The 20134-nt window shown below is 34.6% G+C and overlaps 1 protein-coding gene across 1 annotated transcript; it reads left to right on the plus strand.

The window, feature by feature from the left end:
• The first annotated feature begins 708 nt into the window (after positions 1-708).
• On the plus strand, positions 709-3553 carry LOC145800507 (uncharacterized). The gene is made up of 3 exons (XM_082890196.1): positions 709-2967; positions 3071-3153; positions 3385-3553. The coding sequence occupies exons 1-3, from the start codon at positions 709-711 to the stop codon at positions 3551-3553; spliced, it is 2511 nt and encodes an 836-aa protein (XP_082746322.1).
• Positions 3554-20134: the final 16581 nt, after the last annotated feature.

The following is a 20134-nucleotide window of genomic DNA, read 5'->3' on the forward strand; positions in this document are numbered from 1 at the left end:
GGGATTGGGGTCCAAAACCATTCCGGTTTATTAATGCATGGTGTCTGCACCCAAAATTTAAAACAGAAGCGAAAAACTGTTGGGAAGCATTCCAGGTTAGTGGTTGGGCAAGCTTCAGGCTTTTGAAAAAGTTAGGAAATCTGAAATCCCATCTGAAGAGGTGGAACTGTGAAGTCTTTGGTAACATTGAGGAGAAGTTGAAAAAAGCAGAGGACGAATTGCATGAATGGGATTTAATAGCTGAAGGGAGGAATCTACAGGATGTTGAGATTAAACGAAGGATAGAAATAAGAAAATTAGTCTGGGATCTGAGTAAGAAGAAGGAATGGTTGTGGCTCCAAAAATCTAGAAGAGTATGGGCTGAAAATGGAGATAAAAATACCAGGTTTTTTCACTTAATGGCAACCAAAAGGCAGAGGTTAAACTTGTTAAACTCAGTTACCGTCAATGGTGTGACTTATGATGAGCCTGGGATGATTAAACAGGCAGTGGAGAGTCATTTCAAGTTCCTTTTCACTGAAGATTGGAAGAATAGACCAAAGCTGTCAGGTTTTTTCGACTCAATTAGTTCAGTTGACTCATCTGAGGTGTTAGAGGCAGAATTTTCTGGAGGATGAAATTTGGGAAGCACTTAAAGATTGCGAGGGAAATAAAGCCCCGGGGCCGGATGGTTTTAACTTGAAATGTATTCAAAAGTGCTGGGCCATCATGAAAGGTGAGTTTGTGCAGTTGATGAATGAGTTCCACTCTAATGGAAAGTTAGTCCGAGGAATAAATAGTTCATTTATTACCTTAATTCCCAAGAAAGAAAATCCTGTGGGGTTGGGGGATTACAGGCCAATTAGCTTGATTACCTCTGTATACAAAATCATAGCTAAAGTCTTATCAAGAAGACTGAGGAAAGTGCTGCCTAAGATCATTAGTGAAGTTCAAACTGCATTCTTGAGTGGAAGGCACATTATAGATGGGGTGTTAATTGCCAATGAAGTGGTGGACTGGTGGAAAAGGTCAAAGAAAAAAGGTCTCATCCTAAAGCTGGATTTTGAAAAGGCGTATGATTCCGTAAATTGGGAGTTCTTGTACTCAATGATGAAAAACTTCGGTTTTGGAGAGAAATGGGTGGGGTGGATGAAGACCTGCATATCCACAGCTCGAATTTCAGTACTTGTAAATGGCTCACCAACTTCTGAGTTTTCTCCCATGAAAGGGCTTAGGCAAGGAGATCCGCTCTCTCCTCTTCTCTTTAATATTGTAGCGGAGGGTCTGAACATTCTATTGGAAAGAGCTAAGGAAGTGGGACTGATTAGAGGAGTATCCGTAGGATCATCTGAATTGATAATTACACATCTACAGTTTGCCGATGATACCATTATTTTTTGTGAAGCGGAGTGGGAGGAAGTTGTAGCCGTGAAAAGAATTCTAAGGTGCTTTGAGTTGATGTCTGGTCTCAAAATAAATTTCCACAAAAGTAAGGTTTGTGGTGTAGGTGTGCAGGAGGATATTGTTCAGGTCTTTGCAAACAAACTAAACTGTCTCAGTCAAAAGTTGCCAATGAGTTACCTGGGGCTACCTTTAGGTGCAAACCCAAGGAGAAAGGCTTCTTGGAAACCTGTGTTAGACAAGTTTAAGAGGAAGCTAGCTGCTTGGAAAAGAAGGTATTTATCCTTTGCGGGCAGAGTAACACTTATCAAGTCCGTCCTGTCAAGTTTGCCAGTTTATTTCTTATCAATTTTTAAGCTCCCAGTGGGCATTGCAAAAGCCCTTCACAGAATTCAAGCCAATTTTCTTTGGGGAGGATCTGAAATCAGGAAGAAAGTACACCTAATTAACTGGAAGGAGGTATGCCTAAGCAAAATTAAAGGTGGGCTAGGTGTGAGAAATCTTAGCCAGGTAAATGAATGCCTGCTAGTTAAATGGTGGTGGAGGTATGGCAAGGAGGAGTCAGCGTTGTGGAAACAAGTGATTTGTAGTAAGTATGGAGGTTTAGGTGGTGGTTGGTGCCTATTTCTTTCTAGTTCAGTGTGGCTATCACATACGTGGAAAGATATATTGTCAGTGGCTGTTGTTAACACTGCCCTGCGTGATTTCTTCTTGCGAAACTACAGGCTAGTTGTTGGAAATGGTAGAAGGTTGCATTTCTGGACTGACAGGTGGTGCCACAACCAAAAACTGAGTGTGTCTTTTCCCAGATTATTCACACTATCAGTTGACAAAGATGGAAAGCTGTTTGATTTTTTTCATCGAAGAGTGGCAGATCCCGACTGGAATCTGGTTTTCAGAAGACCACTTTTAGCATGGGAAGAGGAGGAAGTGCAAAAACTTAATGATCTTCTGCAGAGTGCGCCTAGGCTCAATGAAGGGGTGGTAGATTCTTGTGCTTGGCTAGGCCATCCGTCTGAAGAGTTCACTGTGGCATCAATTTGGAAGTGGATGGAAGCAAGTCAAGGGGTGGATTGCACAGTCACTAGGTGCATTTGGAATAATATAGCCCCACCCAAAGTTCAATTCTTGAGTTGGTTAGCGTGGAAAGGAAGGATAAAATGCTCTGAATTCTTGCAAAGAATAGGAGTGTTGAGCCCAAACGCCTCGGCTGTCTGTGTGTTTTGCAGATCTGGGGTGGAGTCTGTAAACCATGTTTTTCTGCACTGTCCTATCATTTGGAAAGTGTGGGCCATGTTAGTGAATTGGTGGAATTATAAGTGGGTTATCCCTGGATCAGTGGAGGGATTACTCCTGTCGTGGTCAGGCATAAAAGTGAAGAAGAAGTTGCAAGCAGGTTGGAAGATTATACCTCTAACAGTCATGTGGTCTGTGTGGAAAAGCAGAAACGAATGTTTATTTAATAAGGCACAACCGGATTGGAAGGCACTGGTAGAACTGATAAAGGCTAGAGTCGCGTTGTGGGTTTCTACATCATTAAAGGGGTTTAATTATTCGGTGCAAGATGTTATCTTTAACTTGAGGCAAGTGTGTCACTGTGTGTAATTAAGTGCTGAATTGCTTCTGGTTTTGTGGTTGGTTAGTTGGTCTGCTCTGAAGTCTGTGTTGAGTTTGTCATAAATTGGTTCAGTTGGCTATGGAGTGTACTTTCAAGGCTCATAGCCAGAGGAGTGTCCATCTGCATCTCAGCTCTTATTCAAAGAAAGGTGTCTGGTTTGTTTGTTTGGGCTGTTGCTAGGCAATGTAGCTTAAGGCAAATCTGCTCCATCTGTATGCTCCAGCAGTGGTGACTTCTGCAGTTCTGTTGCAAGGATAGGTGTCTGGTTTGTTTGTTTGTGTGCTATACTTCAGTCCCACAGTTTCTGCCATGACTTTAGGCTGCAGGTGGTAGCTCTTCAGATTAGGTGCTGTAGCTCTGTTGGCTCAGTCAGAATTAATCTGCAGCTTGCAGGTTGCTGTTTTGTTCTGGTTTGGATTGTTTTTGGACTGGTTAGCTCTATCTGCTCTGGGCTGTTATGCATATCTGTGGTCTGCTATGTGGGTAGCTGGTGGGAGGTGTAATGCTAGTGCTAGCAGTATTTTGGCTGGGTCTGAATTCTGGCTGGTCCTTTGACCTTGTGTGGGTTTTGGTAGAGTTTCTCAATACTGGTTCAGTGGCATGGAGATGCAAGGTCTGCTTCGCTGGGTTGCCTAGGAATTATCTGTTGCTGGTCTGCTTGATGCACATTGCTGTGCAAAGGATGAGTCTGGGATGGTTTGCTTTTGTTTTTGTTCAGTATAGTGCAGTGTTAGCCTTGTTGTTTTGTAATGCTTTGGGATGCCTTGTTTCTGCTGCAGTTTTGCCCCTTGCTTTATTGTTTGTTTTTCCTTTTTCTCTCTTGTTGGTCTCTCACCAACTGGAGGTTTGAGCTTATTTTAGCTCTTAGCTCCTCTTTATTGATGTTTCCCATTGTACCTTTGTACGTGCTTCATCAATAAAGTTTTCTTTGCCGATCAAAAAAAAAAAAAAAAAAAAAAATAGTTGAAGTTGTAGAGGAAGCTCAAGGAGTTCTCAGGCCGAGAAACAAAAGGGGGTCTTAGGTTTCCCATATTCCAGTCCATATTTTTGGATCCTCTCTCTCTCTCTCTCTCTCTCTCTCTCTCTCTCTCTCTCTCTCTCTCTCTCTCTCTCTCTCTCTCTCTCTCTCTCTCTTTTTCTTTACTATTGGGAGTATTAACCCAATTCCAATATATGGGTCTTCTTCGAGTAAAATCAAGAAAGATGGGTTCAATGAAATTGATTTACGAAGAAATATAGAAAGATGTAATATATAGTAGGGAAAATGAGTGGGAGCACTAATTAGTGCTACCACTAATGATGTGGCAGTAGGTCTCACCATGAATGATTTGATGTTTTGGCCTTGGTGTTGTATTTTTTTTTCTTTTTTTATTGAGTGCCATGTCATTAGTAGTCTTTTTAGAGTTCCAAAATTAGTGGTCTCTATCATTGTTGTATATAGTAGCTATAGCGAGTTTGAAGCTTTTTGAGTTTTGATAGTATTGTTTTGCGGGCAAGTGAGAAACGGATAAATTAGGATTTTTTTTATTTAAAAAATATATATTGAGATTTTTTTATTTAAAAAAGATATGTATAGAAAAAATTTGAATATAATATTAAGAGTGTGTTTTGATATCCATTATAATTATTTTACTTTGAAAATTGTTAGAGACGCCAAAAGTTTTACCAAATTTTCTACTGTCACACATGGGTATGGGATGTTCTATCAAATGTCTCACATGATGTGGGACGTGGGTCTCACATGTGAAACATGGGTCTCACATTCATGTGAGGCATTTGATAAAACTTTCGGGATCTCTAGTATTACTCTTTTACTTTAGTGTATAATTGTCATTAAAATAATACTTCATTAAATATATCTACTAAGATAAGTAGGTGTGTAAAAATAAAATTTCCCAAAATGTTATCAAGTGTCATTACAAAACATTGTTTCTCCTCATCTCATCTTTTCTTTTTCTCCCATTTTTTTTTTTTGACAAAAATTAATAGTTAGTTATTAGATTAGTACCTATAAAAATTAATCTTCTTAACTTTTACAAAGCACCAAATTCTGTCTCTTTCTTCCTTTGTATCTTTTCTAATTTTTTCTAATTCTAAATATTAAAACATTTGTTTTTAATGCGACAAAAACAAAGCAGTTGTTTCATCATTTAATGGGTATTTGTTAAATTGGTCATATAACCTACAAATTTGTGAATTAAAAATTGTGACTTTTTTTTTATGACTTAATTTTTTCTATCAGCAAAATAAAAATTTTATTAAAAAAATAAAATGCAGAGAGAGAGATTTAGAGAGTGCAAATTCTCATACTACTACTTAATTACAACTTCATTTTTTGTGTTTTTAGGTTTTTGACCACAATAAACTTGGTTTTTATTTATTTATTATTATTGCAAAATAATAGATAACTAATTGAATAAAATAATCTTTATTAGTGATTATTTACATTTCTAGCCGTTTTAAAGGACCTCTGTCTTTCTTTTCCTTCTTAGTGCAAGTTATTTGGATGTTTTTATTTTGTATATTGCCTAATTCTTTCTGGAATCAGGGTAGTTATTGTGCACCACCGCTACTGTGTGCGGTAGTTGAAACTCACTTTGGGTCTTATTTTAAAATTTTGAACTATTTATTTTTTAAGATACATTGAGTATAACATTCGTGTCAAAAATGATTTTAACAGTAACATTGAATAAAAATATAATTTAATAAAAAAATTATTAATATTTAATTAATTTAATTTTTTACAAATATATTATACTCAATATACTTTAAAGAATAAACAACTCAAATTATTAAAATAAAAGCCAAAGCGACTAGCAACGATGCACAACCGTGACTACTATCAAGATGCACAACCGAGTCCATTGTTTCTTCTATTTTCTTCATGCACAACCGAATCCAAGACATATACACAAACCCAAAATCAGAAATCCAAATCAAAGGAGAAATAGGAGGTTCAATTACATAAGTGACAGAGTTGAAAAGTGAGAAGAAAAAGAAGAGATTTAGCAAACAGAGAGAGAGAGAGAGCAGGCCCGGTCCTAAGATTTTTAGGGCCCAAAGTCAATAATCAACTACTAAATTTCTGGGGCTCTTCACATTTTTTTTTTATTGAATGAAAAAAACATTAAGGTAAAGGACAAAATATTTGTATTAAAATCACAAAAAATACTTAGAATTTTTTTTTAATTAATTGAATAGAAAAAAAAAATTACGTGTGCTTGCTTTGCTGAGATCAAAATATTTTTTAAAATCAAAATTCAAAGCAAGAGCACCACCACTTAACAAAACACAAAACTTTTAAATTATGTGATGTGAACTATTAAACTTAAATAAATTCTTCTTGATGATGTAAATATCAATATTATAATAGCAATTAATTGTGCAAAAGACAAGATAAATATTTAATTAATCAAATATAAAAAAAATAAATAAATAATTTACCTGTTTGCTGCTGCTCCGTCCCTAAGCTGCTGGTGTGTGCTATATCAAACAAATGTAGGGAATGTTGGATTAATAGAAGATAGGGTTAGGAATTAGAAAAAATTGGCCTTTCAAATAGTTGGGCTAAGCCTTAACTATTGACCTTTTAATGGGTCAAAAAATTTAAGTTAGTTTGAGCCTTTTTTAAATTTCTTTTGGACTTAAAACATGCCCAATATATAATACTAACTTATAATAGGAGGGAACCCCTATTTTGGGCCTATTTTTATGGGCCCTAAGCCATGGCCTTGTGAGCCTATGGCCAAGGCCGGACCTGAGAAAGAAAGGGAGAGAGAGAGAGAGTACCATACCTTGAGAATGCGTTGATAGAGAGAGATGTAGAAAAGTCTAGGTGATTTGATAGGAAAGAATAAATGTATTTGTTTGCAGAGTCTTTAGGGCTCTTCAATTGTAGCCAATGAAAAAATCTGATGAAAAAATAGCTAGCGCAATAGCCAGCCCATTGGAGGTCCAAAATTGGAGTCACATTAGCTAAAATGCATAATAACTCTCTTTTTAGCTATTCCCTTGGAGATGCTCTTAGGATATGTATTCTTTGATGTTTTGGTAAAATATACACATTGAATCATTTACACATCTTCGGAATTTATCAATTTAACAAAGTTAAATAAATTAAATTTCTAACTATATTTTTATACAACAGTAATATTGTTACTTAAAATATATTTTTAATATCATTAAAATTATTAATTGATTTAATGATTAAGTAATGAAAAAAGTCATTTATTATATGATTAAAAATTTAAAATGGTGAGATGTAATTTTTAAAATTATAAATAATGTTTGATTTTTTAAACAAATACTATATCAAAAGTGTATTTAGGCCAAGTTTGGGTAGTATGAAAAAATCTAAAAAGTCAAAAAGTTACTGAAAAAGTTAAAAAGTTAATACTATTCACCAAAAGTCAACAATTACGGCTGCACAACTCTCAATCCTAATTTTTCCCTACAAATCAATTTTTACAATTTTTTATTACACATTTTTTCATAAAAAGTCAAAAAATTAACCCAAACATTCATATTTTTTTCCTTAACTTTTTAATCTAAAAAGATAAAAAATACACTTATTTAAGATACCCCAAACAATCCCTTAAAATTTACTCTACGTATAAACAGTGGCGCCTGTGACAACATTAACAACACTGTCCCTGAGACAGACAGCCCACTCAACCATACTAAAATTTATGATATTTTTCGAGGGTCAGTGCTCTCCAATTTTTTTGGTACTTCATGTACTACTTACAACTTTTCATCTATTTGTTGTTCTCAAATCACACAACCATAATATGTATCAAGAAGTAAATAAGTAAACTGTATTTAAATGTATTTACCAGTCTTATTTATAGTAGCATTCACATTGTATCAATTTAATTTTATATCATAAACTTAAATTATATGGACTTTTCTAATATTTTTTTCCTAATACATAATATGCTATAAATCATATGGCATTAAAATTGTCTTCATCCACGATAATCAAGTTTTTTTTTTTTTTTTTTAATTTTATGTTATCAGCAAAAAACATAAAAACAAAAACAAAAAAGAAGAAACTTTATTAACAAGATTCAAGTACAAAAAATACAAGATTACGTGAGTGCAAAATGTATCAAAGGAAAACAAATCAATTTCAATTAGGTTTGACACTAGAAAAAAAAATTCAATAATTTGCAAGTAATACACTAAAAGTTGGAAAGAAACAATCGTATAGGTTGTTGGCAGAAATCTCCACATATTTATTTACATTGTTCAATATAGTTTCCAAATGTTGAAAAAATATATTTCTCTCATCGTGTGGTCTAAAACTATTGCTAGTTAATGAATCCTATTAAAATTCAATCTGGGGAATAAGCTACCTACAATTTTTTTATTATTATTAAATTTTTTTTTTTTTTGAACAACAAACAAGAGACTTTATTGATGTATGGAAAGTGTACAAGGTACCAAACAGAAACACCAATAAAGAAAGAGAAGTGTAAAAGTATCACAATGGCTAAATAATCCTGACTAAACCAAAGAACTCATCCTATCATTTGCTAGTACTCCCAAAGTTGGTGAGGAACCAACCAAAAAAACAAAACAAACACCTCAACAACACACTCCAACAACTAGCATATCAGACCAGATACAAAGCCCACAGTACAGCATAACAAAAAACAGAAACCAATAACAAAGCAAACTACTAGCAGACTTAGCCACCAAACCCACAGAGCTGCAAACAGAGCAGATACAGGACTAGACCAACTCAAAGCGAAAGAACCACAACAAGAAACACCAAGAGCCAGAGCCAGACCATAGACAGCTGGTACTGCACACTAGGAGTGTTGGAAAATGGTTTATTATAGGCTTATTTTTTAGCCCAATTTGTGTGGGCCCCAAACGTCTTTTTGGGGTGGGTCCGAAGAGGTGACGTGTTCCTTGCTGCGTGGCAAGTTACACGGTGAAGACGGAACGTTAAAACCATTTATGAGTGAATGGGAAGTTGACGTCGTTTTCGGGTTTAACATTAATTTTTATTTAGATAAAATTCTTTTGAATTTTTTCAATAAAAAAATTATTGTGGGAATTTAATTTAATTCTAAAATTTAAATTTTTGGGTTCCTATATAGTTTCCTAAAATTTGTCTTTGTAAGAATTTAATTTAATTCTAATTTTAAATTTTTAGATTCCTAAGTGGTTTCCTAAATGTTTGTACATTTTCATTTATTTATTAAACTATTCAATTTGTTTAATATATATATATTCAAATGATTTAATATATATATATATATATATTCAAAATAGTTTATGTAAATGAATTTGGAACAGTTGCTCAAACAGACATTTGTTTTCCACTAACGGACAAAAACCTCCATTCATTTAATGGGTGCATTGTTTAAGTTTGGTGTGCACCGTTTTACTTAAACAGTGGCACCTGTTCGGACCATTTTTGGTTGCCTATAAATATAAACTTTTTCAGCAGTTTTAGGCATTCGGAAATTTTGTGATAATTTGTTCCTTTGTGTTATCCAGATTTTTCTACTTTTGCATTATTCTTCATTCTAATTTTAGGAATAAATTTTCAGAGAGTTAGAACATAGGTTTGGTTCGCCGAACAAATTTATTTGAAGTGCTTCTATAAATTTGTGAAGATCATTGTATCTTGGGAGATAGACGCCACTCAACCGTAAGTACCGTAGCGGGGCGAATCTTTCTTAAGGACAGAGTGTCACACACTTGACTTGGTCTTAATTTTATTTCGGTTCGTTAAATAAATCTGGTATGTTATTTATTTATTTTGTTTGAATTTATTTTCAAGTTATTTTATTTTACACAGAAGATTGTTCCAACAATCTTAAGACAGATTCGATTTATTTTGTCTACAAAATATTTCGTTTGTTTTCCTTTTTCTTTCTTCGTAAATAATTTCGGAAGAAAATTATTTTCTGTGGATTTACAAAATAATATTCTGGTTGGAAAAACAAATAGTGATTATATGCTATTTGACAGATAGTAGTAATATACTGTCTCTTTTCTTTGACAACAACTAGTAGTACGATACTGGTGTCATTAACAATTCAGAATATATTTTTGTGAAATTTTTTCAGAAATTAATTTTGGGTTTTAGAAATTATTTTCTGAGTTTTCATTAATTAAAATTCTGTTTCAGTATTTTAATTATTGAAGTGTAACTGAAATTAATTTTCTTGTGTGGAATTAATTTGGTTAAATAAAATTTTATTTTATTTCCAAATTAATTGAAAAATAAAAGTTATAGTTTTTTTATTTCTTTTATTTTACAGAATTTAATTTTTTTTTTGTGGAATTAATTTGTTTAAATAAAATTTTATTTTATTTTCAAATTAATTGAAAAATAAAAGTTACATTCTTGTTTCTTTTATTTTTACAGAATTTAATTCTGTGAATTTGGTTTAATTTTCTGTGTAGTGTAAATTCTAATTATAATTTTGTTTTATATATTAGAATTGATGGCTACTGAAACAAATGCCCAAACAAGTACTACTGTGGTGGCTGCAATGACGCCAAACCCCTCTCCTGTTATAACAGTACCGGTAAATCACGGTGAAAAGCCAGAGAAGTTCTTAGGAACTGATTTTAAAAGATGGCAACAGAAAATGTTGTTCTATCTTACAACTCTGAACTTGGCTCGTTTCCTCCATGAAGATGCTCCTATCCTGAAAGAGGATGAAACCGATCGGCAAGTGGTTGCTGCGGTTGATGCCTGGAAACATGCCGATTTCCTTTGCCGGAATTACGTCTTGAACGGACTTGACAACACATTGTACAACGTCTACAGTCCAATCAAGACAGCAAAGGAACTTTGGGAATCGTTGGAGAAAAAGTACAAAACGGAAGATGCCGGCTCAAAGAAATTTGTGGTTGGCAGATTCTTGGATTTTGTAATGGTTGATTCAAAAACTGTGATCAGCCAAGCTCAAGATTTCCAACTCATTCTGCATGACATTCACGCAGAAGGTATGTCTCTCAGTGAATCCTTTCAAGTTGCAGCCTTAATTGAAAAATTACCAAAAGGCTGGAAAGAATTCAAGAACTACCTCAAACATAAGCGCAAAGAAATTTCTATGGATGAGTTAATTGTGCGTTTGAGGATTGAGGAGGATAACCGCAATTCTGAAAAGCGGACTGGTAAGCTTCCTATGGAGTCTAAGGCAAATGTGGTGGAACATGCTTCAAAAACCAAGAAACGAAAGTCTTCTGGAGAAAGTTCATCACAAGGCTCTAAAGGAGGGGAAAATAAAAAGTACAAGTTTAATGGCAAATGTTACATCTGTGATAAAGAGGGACATCGGGCCAAAGATTGCCGTAGCAAAGGCAAAAATAAAAGAAGAACAAGCAAGAAGCCTGCTCAAGCCCACATGACTGAAGTGGACAATATTTCCAATGGTGTCGATGACATCAATCTTTCTGCAGTTGTTTCCGAGGCAAATCTTGTCGGAAATCCTAAAGAATGGTGGGTGGACACTGGTGCTACTCGCCATATCTGTGCCGACAAAAAGATGTTCACATCTTATTCTACAGTGGATAATGGTGAACAACTCTTTATGGGCAACTCCTCAACTTCCAAAGTTGAAGGACAAGGAAAGATTGTACTCAAGATGACATCTGGAAAGGAACTCACTCTCAACAATGTGCTGCATGTACCGGACATTCGCAAGAATCTTGTTTCCGGATCTTTGTTGAGTAAGAATGGGTTTAGACTAGTATTTGAGAGTGATAAATTTGTACTTACTAAGAATGGGATGTATGTAGGAAAAGGTTACATGTCTGATGGCCTTTTCAAGTTAAATGTAATGACCGTTGTACCCTCAGTTATTAATAATACTACATCTTCTTCTTACTTGCTTGAGTCTTCAAATTTAAGGCATGGTAGACTAGGACATGTTAATTATGGATCTTTGCGTAGATTAATTAATATGGAATGTTTACCTAAATTTAACATTGATTCAAATCATAAATGTGAAATTTGCGTTGAGGCAAAATTATCTAAAACTCCTTTTCATTCAATTGAAAGAAGTACGGAACCACTTGAATTAATTCATAGTGACATTTGTGATTTTAAATCAATTCAAACTAGAGGTGGAAAAAAATATTTTATCACTTTTATAGATGACTATACTAGATATAGTTATGTTTATTTAATTCGAACCAAGGATGAAGCATTGAAAACTTTCATTCAATATAAGAATGAAGTTGAAAATCAACTTGGTAAGAAAATCAAGAAACTTAGAAGTGATAGAGGTGGTGAATATGAATCACCTTTTGGTGAATTTTGTAAAGAACATGGAATAATTCATCAAACCACCGCTCCTTACTCACCTCAGCAAAATGGTATTGCTGAAAGGAAAAATAGGACTTTAAAAGAAATGATGAATGCCATGTTAATAAGTTCTGGATTACCTCAGAACTTGTGGGGGGAAGCAATACTTTCTGCTAATTATATTTTAAATAAAGTACTCCAAAAGAAAGTGAATCAAACACCTTACGAATTGTGGCATGGAAGAGTACCATCCTACAAATACTTAAAAGTGTGGGGGTGTTTGGCTAAAGTGGCTATTCCTAGTCCTAAAAAGACTAAGATAGGTCCTAAGACCATTGATTGCATTTTCATTGGTTATGCCAAGAATAGTAGTGCATATCGGTTTTTGATTCATAAATCAGAACATTCCGAAATGCATGTAAATACTATTATTGAATCTCGGAATGCATCTTTCTTTGAACATGTATTTCCAAAGAAGATTGGACAAGCGACTAGTACTAATAAAAGATCTTTTGATGCTATTACTAGTCAGGATCAAGAACAAGAGTTAGATCAAAATGAGGAAGAGGAACTTAGGCGTAGTAAACGTGCTAGAACCTCAAAATCTTTTGGTCCAGATTTTCTAACATATTTGTTAGAAAATGAGCCTTTAACTTTTAAAGAGGCTATGTCCAGTCCTGAAGCTCCTTTATGGAAAGAAGCTGTCAACAGTGAAGTTGAATCCATCTTGCAAAATCACACTTGGGAATTAGTGGACTTGCCACCAGGTTGTAAACCTCTTGGGTACAAGTGGATTTTCAAAAGAAAATTGAAAGCGGATGGATCAATAGATAAATACAAGGCAAGACTTGTAGTCAAAGGTTTTAGACAGAAAGAAGGTCTAGATTACTTTGACACATACTCACCGGTTACTAGAATAACATCCATTAGAATGCTAATTGCCATTGCATCTCTATACAATCTAGAAATTCATCAAATGGATGTTAAAACCGCTTTCTTAAATGGTGAGTTAAATGAAGAAATTTACATGGAACAACCAGAAGGGTTTTCTGTTCCAGGGAAAGAAAAGAATGTGTGTAAATTGGTTAAATCATTATATGGTTTAAAACAAGCGCCTAAGCAATGGCATGAGAAATTTGACAAGGCAATGATGTCAGATGGATTTAAAATTAATGAGTGTGACAAATGTGTTTATATTAAAAACACAGATAAAGGTTATGTCGTTGTATGTCTATATGTAGATGATATGCTCATCATTGGTAGTAATAATGATATGATTAAAACTACCAAGAAAATGTTGAATAAACATTTTGACATGAAGGACATGGGCATTGTTAATGTAATACTTGGTATGAAAATTACCAAAACATCAGAAGGATATGCTTTGTCACAATCTCATTACATTGAGAAAATACTTGACAAATTCAGCAAAGATGATGATCATCTAGCTAGAACACCGGTAGATGTTAATTTGTATCTTTCTAAAAATGTACAGGAAAGTATTTCTCAATTAGAGTATGCCCAAATTATTGGAAGCTTAATGTACTTGATGAACTGCACATGCCCAGATATAGCTTATGCAGTAAGTAAATTAAGTAGATATACGAGTAATCCGGGAGTAGAACACTGGAAAGCAATGATAAGGGTTCTAAGATATCTTCGATTTACTCGTAACATTGGGCTTAACTATACTAGATATCCAGCAGTACTTGAAGGATACTGTGATGCAAATTGGATATCGGATACTAGAGACTCGAAGTCCACCAGTGGGTATGTCTTTACTCTTGGTGGGGCGGCTGTATCTTGGAAATCTTCCAAACAGACTTGTATTGCTAGGTCTACTATGGAATCTGAATTCATAGCTTTAGACAAAGCAGGGGAAGAGGCAGAATGGCTTCGCCACTTTCTTGAAGATATTCCAATATGGCCAAAACCGGTGCCTGCTATATGCATACATTGTGATAGTCAATCAGCAATTGGTAGAGCACAGAGTCATATGTATAACGGTAAGTCACGACACATTCGTCGTCGACATAACACCGTACGACAACTACTCTCTAATGGAATTATTTCCATAGAATATGTTAAGTCTAAAGACAACATAGCGGATCCACTGACCAAAGGGTTAGCAAGAGAGTTAGTTGAAAATTCATCGAGGGGAATGGGACTTAAGCCTATTAAATAAGAGTTACCACAACGGCAACCCAACCTAGTTGACTGGAGATCCCAAGATCTAGGTTCAAAGGGACAACCGAGTTGTGATTGACTAAGAAGGATCACTGTGGAGTTCAACTCCTACCCATTTCTATGATGAAATAAGTGATGTCTGCAGCGATTTAGGTTAAGTAATACTTTTAATGATTCTTATATCTAGGTAAACCTAGTGGAGTATGGCAGGATACTTTTCATAAGAATCACCTATGTGAGTGTGAACTGGGCCGGTTCCATAAGATTTGTGAAGGGCTACAAATCTTTAGAGCACTCATGATAGACCAGGTTGTTCAGGGCCAAAATGAACACAATAGTGAGAACTAAACTGTGTCTGGGAATATACTATGTGAGTTCTATTGTCTTGGTTTACACAAACGGCTGAACAGTTCAAGACATCATGTTCACTGGTTAGCTAGTAAATCCGATAGTGTCTCACAAGGGAAGGTTCAAAGCCAAAAGCTACCTATCCTTTGCAGAATATTTCCAATTTCTGTACTCTCTGTAATAGATCATGTTGTTGCATTTTCTCTCCGTTAAATTCCATTCATGTGGGGGATTGTTGGAAAATGGTTTATTATAGGCTTATTTTTTAGCCCAATTTGTGTGGGCCCCAAACGTCTTTTTGGGGTGGGTCCGAAGAGGTGACGTGTTCCTTGCTGCGTGGCAAGTTACACGGTGAAGACGGAACGTTAAAACCATTTATGAGTGAATGGGAAGTTGACGTCGTTTTCGGGTTTAACATTAATTTTTATTTAGATAAAATTCTTTTGAATTTTTTCAATAAAAAAATTATTGTGGGAATTTAATTTAATTCTAAAATTCAAATTTTTGGGTTCCTATATAGTTTCCTAAAATTTGTCTTTGTAAGAATTTAATTTAATTCTAATTTTAAATTTTTAGATTCCTAAGTGGTTTCCTAAATGTTTGTACATTTTCATTTATTTATTAAACTATTCAATTTGTTTAATATATATATATATTCAAATGATTTAATATATATATATATATATATTCAAAATAGTTTATGTAAATGAATTTGGAACAGTTGCTCAAACAGACATTTGTTTTCCACTAACGGACAAAAACCTCCATTCATTTAATGGGTGCATTGTTTAAGTTTGGTGTGCACCGTTTTACTTAAACAGTGGCACCTGTTCGGACCATTTTTGGTTGCCTATAAATATAAACTTTTTCAGCAGTTTTAGGCATTCGGAAATTTTGTGATAATTTGTTCCTTTGTGTTATCCAGATTTTTCTACTTTTGCATTATTCTTCATTCTAATTTTAGGAATAAATTTTCAGAGAGTTAGAACATAGGTTTGGTTCGCCGAACAAATTTATTTGAAGTGCTTCTATAAATTTGTGAAGATCATTGTATCCTGGGAGATAGACGCCACTCAACCGTAAGCACCGTAGCGGGGCGAATCTTTCTTAAGGACAGAGTGTCACACACTTGACTTGGTCTTAATTTTATTTCGGTTCGTTAAATAAATCTGGTATGTTATTTATTTATTTTGTTTGAATTTATTTTCAAGTTATTTTATTTTACACAGAAGATTGTTCCAACAAGGAGAAATGGTTGACATTGTAAATTATAAACACCTCACAACTCTCCCCCAAAACAGGAAACAAATTTTAAAGCACCAGAAAACAGATCTCCTAGATCCTTCCACCTAAACAATATTTGATTTGTGAAATGTTATGAAGGAAGCCATCGATCGAGAAGGAAGTCCCCTTGGTTGCAACTTTATACCATATAGCAATTCTTTTGATGATGAGCTCCTACAATTCTTGCATGTTTGGTTGGGAGCCTTGAAAGAGGCACTCATTTCCGTGCTCCAAATTGACCAAAGAGCCACTAGAGGAATGGCACTCCAAATTCTTCTTTCAATTGACCTGCAGCAATGCCTTGACCACTAGTCGAACAAACCTTGTACAAATCCAGGTACCACCCAAATAACCTCCCACCACTACAACAGGCCAGGCCAAATTCTCCACACCAAGGGGTAAAGGATAAGCAGATGTTCAGGTGTTTCAACATGAGCTTTACAAAAAATACATAAGGTAAAAGCACTCCGATCCAGAATTCCCAGCCTATGCAAGAACACTGAAGTTTTCACCTTATTTCTCCATGTTAGCCATCCAAAGAATTGCACTTTGGGTGGAAGATATTTGATCGACATCATACTACTATATCTGACATTACCACCAAAATTAAGATTGGTTTGTTTGTAAAAAGCAGATATAAGGGATTGGCTAGATTTTTGAGCTAACCACATTACACTATCCTTGACTGCCAGATTTAGAACAGGAGCTGCTTGCAAGCTTTTAATGAGTCTAAGAAGTTCCACATTTTCCCATTCAAATAAGAGTCTTCTAAAATTGAGTAACCAGTTTTGTGAGGCGGTTGTGTTAACCGCTAGGTCCTTAAGAGAGCTCTCTTTCTCATTAGACAACCCAAATAACCTTGGGAACTCCTCTTTGAGGTAAATATCTCCACACCATTTATCGTGCCAGAATCTCATTCTGCAACCATTACCCACTCTTAATTGTAGGTTAGATATATAGAACAATAAAAGATTTTCTATCTACTCAACTGTTGCTAGAATGTCACTCCAAATCCGTGAGATAATGATACCAGGGCTTAGGGTAGGTAACCATTCCCCTCCTTGAAATCTATATTTACTGCAGAGAACTCTCTTCCATAGTAAATCATGTTCAGTGGCAAACCTCCACCACCATTTGAGAAGCAAGCAGACATTCATATCTCTAATTCTTCTTATACCTAGACCACCTTTCTTGATACTCTTAGTTACCTCTGGATTTTTCTTTTCAAATCTGGGTCACTCCATAAGAATGTTGCGTGAATTTGATCTATCTCCTTTGTTATTCCTTCAGGTACCCTGAACAGAGACAAGAAATACACTGGTAGACTGGATGGGACTGCTTTGATCAAAGTTAGTCTACCTGCAAATGATAGGATTCTCCTTTTTCCAACCAGCAAGCCTTAATTTAAGTTTATCAACAATAGGCTTCCATGTCTTCTTTCTCCTTGGACTAGCACCCAATGGCAAACCTAGATAATTACGAGGAAGCTTTTGAGTCTTGCAGTTTAGTAAGGAGGCAAACTCACTGAGGGAAGAATCAGAAGTGTCAATCCTACAAAGTACACTCTTGTGGTAGTTGATTTTAAGCCCTGAAGCTAGTTCAAAACACCTGAGAGCCCTTTTTAAGAAAAGAACTTCTGAAACCTCAACTTGACAGAACAATAGAGAGGAGTCTGCAAATTGTAAATGAGAAAGCACAACCTGGTTGTCCCCAATAATCACCCCTTTTAGCAGTCTCAACTCTCTAGCTCTCTTCAATAGTATGTTTAGGGCTTCTGCCACAAGAATAAATAGACATGGTAAGAGGAGATCACCTTGCCTAATACCTTTCTTGGAACTAAACTCCTTGGTTGGTGAACCATTAACAAGTATTGAGAGCCTTACAGTAGACACACACTCCTTAATCCAGGAGATCCATTTGGTTCCAAACCCAAAGTTTGCTAACATAGAAAATAGGAAATCCTAGTTAATGGAGTCAAATGCCTTTTCAAAATCTAATTTAAGCAAAAGCCCTTTTTTCTTGGATCTAGTCCATCCATCAACAACTTCATTTGCAATCAAAATGCCATCAAGTATATTTCTCCCTCCCATAAAAGCTGATTGGGAATCACCAATTACCATAGGCATGACTCTTTTAAGCCTAGTAGCAAGGACTTTGGAGAATAGCTTATAAACTGACCCAACCAGGCTTATGGGCCTAAACTCCTTAAGGTTGATAGCTTTCACTTTCTTTGGAATAAGGGTGATGAAAGCGTTGTTTAATCATATAACCAAACGACCACTAGTATGGAATTATTTCATAAAGTTGAGCATCTCCTTCTTAATAATCTCCGAATTCTTTTGAAATAACATCAAGTTGAACCCATCTAGCCCTGGGGCTTTGTTCCCATTACACTCTCTAACAGCAGCCCAGATCTCCATTTCAGAAAACTCAACTTCAAGCATATGGAATGAATCACTAGACCTTATACTCCTGAAATCCCCAACAAGCACAGGTCTAATTTTCCAATCTTCTGTGAAGTGATTTGAAAAATGCGTGCACACCTCATTCTTTACTTGATTTGGCTCCTCAAGCACTGCAGCCCCTACTGTGATGGAATTGAGGATATTTCTATTTTGTCTACTACTAACCATTACATGAAAGTATCCTGTGTTTCTATCACCTTTCAGATTCCAGTCCAGTCTAGATTTTTGTAGCCATTCCCATTCCAACTTCTTTCTCAGCCTCCATATTTCATCCATTGTCTCTCTTTTCAACTTCAATTCACCCTCATCTAGAGGCCTGGATTCAGCTCTCAAATCAAGACCATTAAGTTCATGTTCAAAAATTTGTAATTTGAGTGCAACATTCCCATAAACTTATCTATTCCATTTTTTTAATGCCAACTTCAAACTATGCAACTTTCTCTGCAACATAAAACCAGCAGTTCCAACCCACTGTGATTCCTTCCAAGTTGTTTCCACTAATGAAGCAAAGTTAGGATGCAAGAGCCAAGCATTCAAAAACTTAAAGGGTTTAGGTCCAACAAAAGTAATCTATGGTGACAAAAAGTAATGAACAAAATAAATTTTGTCACTAAATAAGAATAATTCGTGACGAATTATAAAACTTTGTCACATATAATAAAAAAATGAAACTAATAGGTGACAAAATTTATTTTTATCAACAAATACTTCTTTTTAGGTGAGGAAAAATTAAGTTTCATCACCGAAGGTTTTCTCGCTAATTTTTTTTGTGGCACCAAAATTTTGAGACTTTTGATGAGAAAAAAATTTGTCACCAATTATAAAATTATTAGTGAAGAACATATTTTCGTCACCAATAATTTTATATATATATATATTTTTTTTTTTGAGAAACTTGATTTTAAATATTTTAAGACCATTTGGTTAGAAATATATTTTTGTCAGTAATAATTTTTAATATTTTGAGACGTTTTAGTGAGGAAATTATTTTGTCACTAATTTTGGAGGGAAAATTTTGACATATTGGGCGGTAATAAAAAAAAATAGACTACTATCTTTTTTCTCTTTTTTTTTTTTTTTTTTTTTGTTTATCAGTTTTCGTCTCCTTTCTCCCTCTCTCTATCAAAACAAAACACACGTTAATTAGCTCTCAAAATAACCTATCGTGATGAAAAGTAGTAAAGAAAACAAATTTCGACACTAAATAAGAATAATCCGTAATGATTTATAAAATTTTATCACATATAATAAAAAAGTAAAAATAATAGGTGATGATATTTATTTTCATCAACAAATACTTCTTTATAGATAAGAAAAAATTAAGTTTCGTCATTGAAGGTTTTCTTGCTAATTTTTTTTGGGTGGCGCCAAAATTTTGAGACTTGTGGTGAGAAAAAAATTTGTCACCAATTATAAAATTATTAGTGAAGAATATATTTTTATCCCCAATAATTTTTTATATATTTTTTTAAAAAAACTTGATTTTAAATATTTTAGTGACGAATTTTTTAAGAAATATAATTTTGTCAGTAATAATTTTTAATATTTTGAGACTTTTTAGTGAGGAAATTA

The sequence above is a fragment of the Camellia sinensis genome, chromosome 10, assembly GCF_055761805.1.
Source record: "Camellia sinensis isolate YWXY chromosome 10, ASM5576180v1, whole genome shotgun sequence".
In the NCBI taxonomy this organism is placed as follows: domain Eukaryota; kingdom Viridiplantae; phylum Streptophyta; class Magnoliopsida; order Ericales; family Theaceae; genus Camellia; species Camellia sinensis.

Coding starts and splice junctions, on each gene's coding strand:
- LOC145800507 (XM_082890196.1), top strand. CDS start 709: ATGAAAGGTGAGTTTGTGCAGTTGATGAATGAGTTCCACTCTAATGGA. Junction 2,968..3,070: donor TTATCTTTAACTTGAGGCAA/GTGTGTCACTGT, acceptor AAATTGGTTCAG/TTGGCTATGGAGTGTACTTT. Junction 3,154..3,384: donor TATTCAAAGAAAGGTGTCTG/GTTTGTTTGTTT, acceptor ATTAATCTGCAG/CTTGCAGGTTGCTGTTTTGT.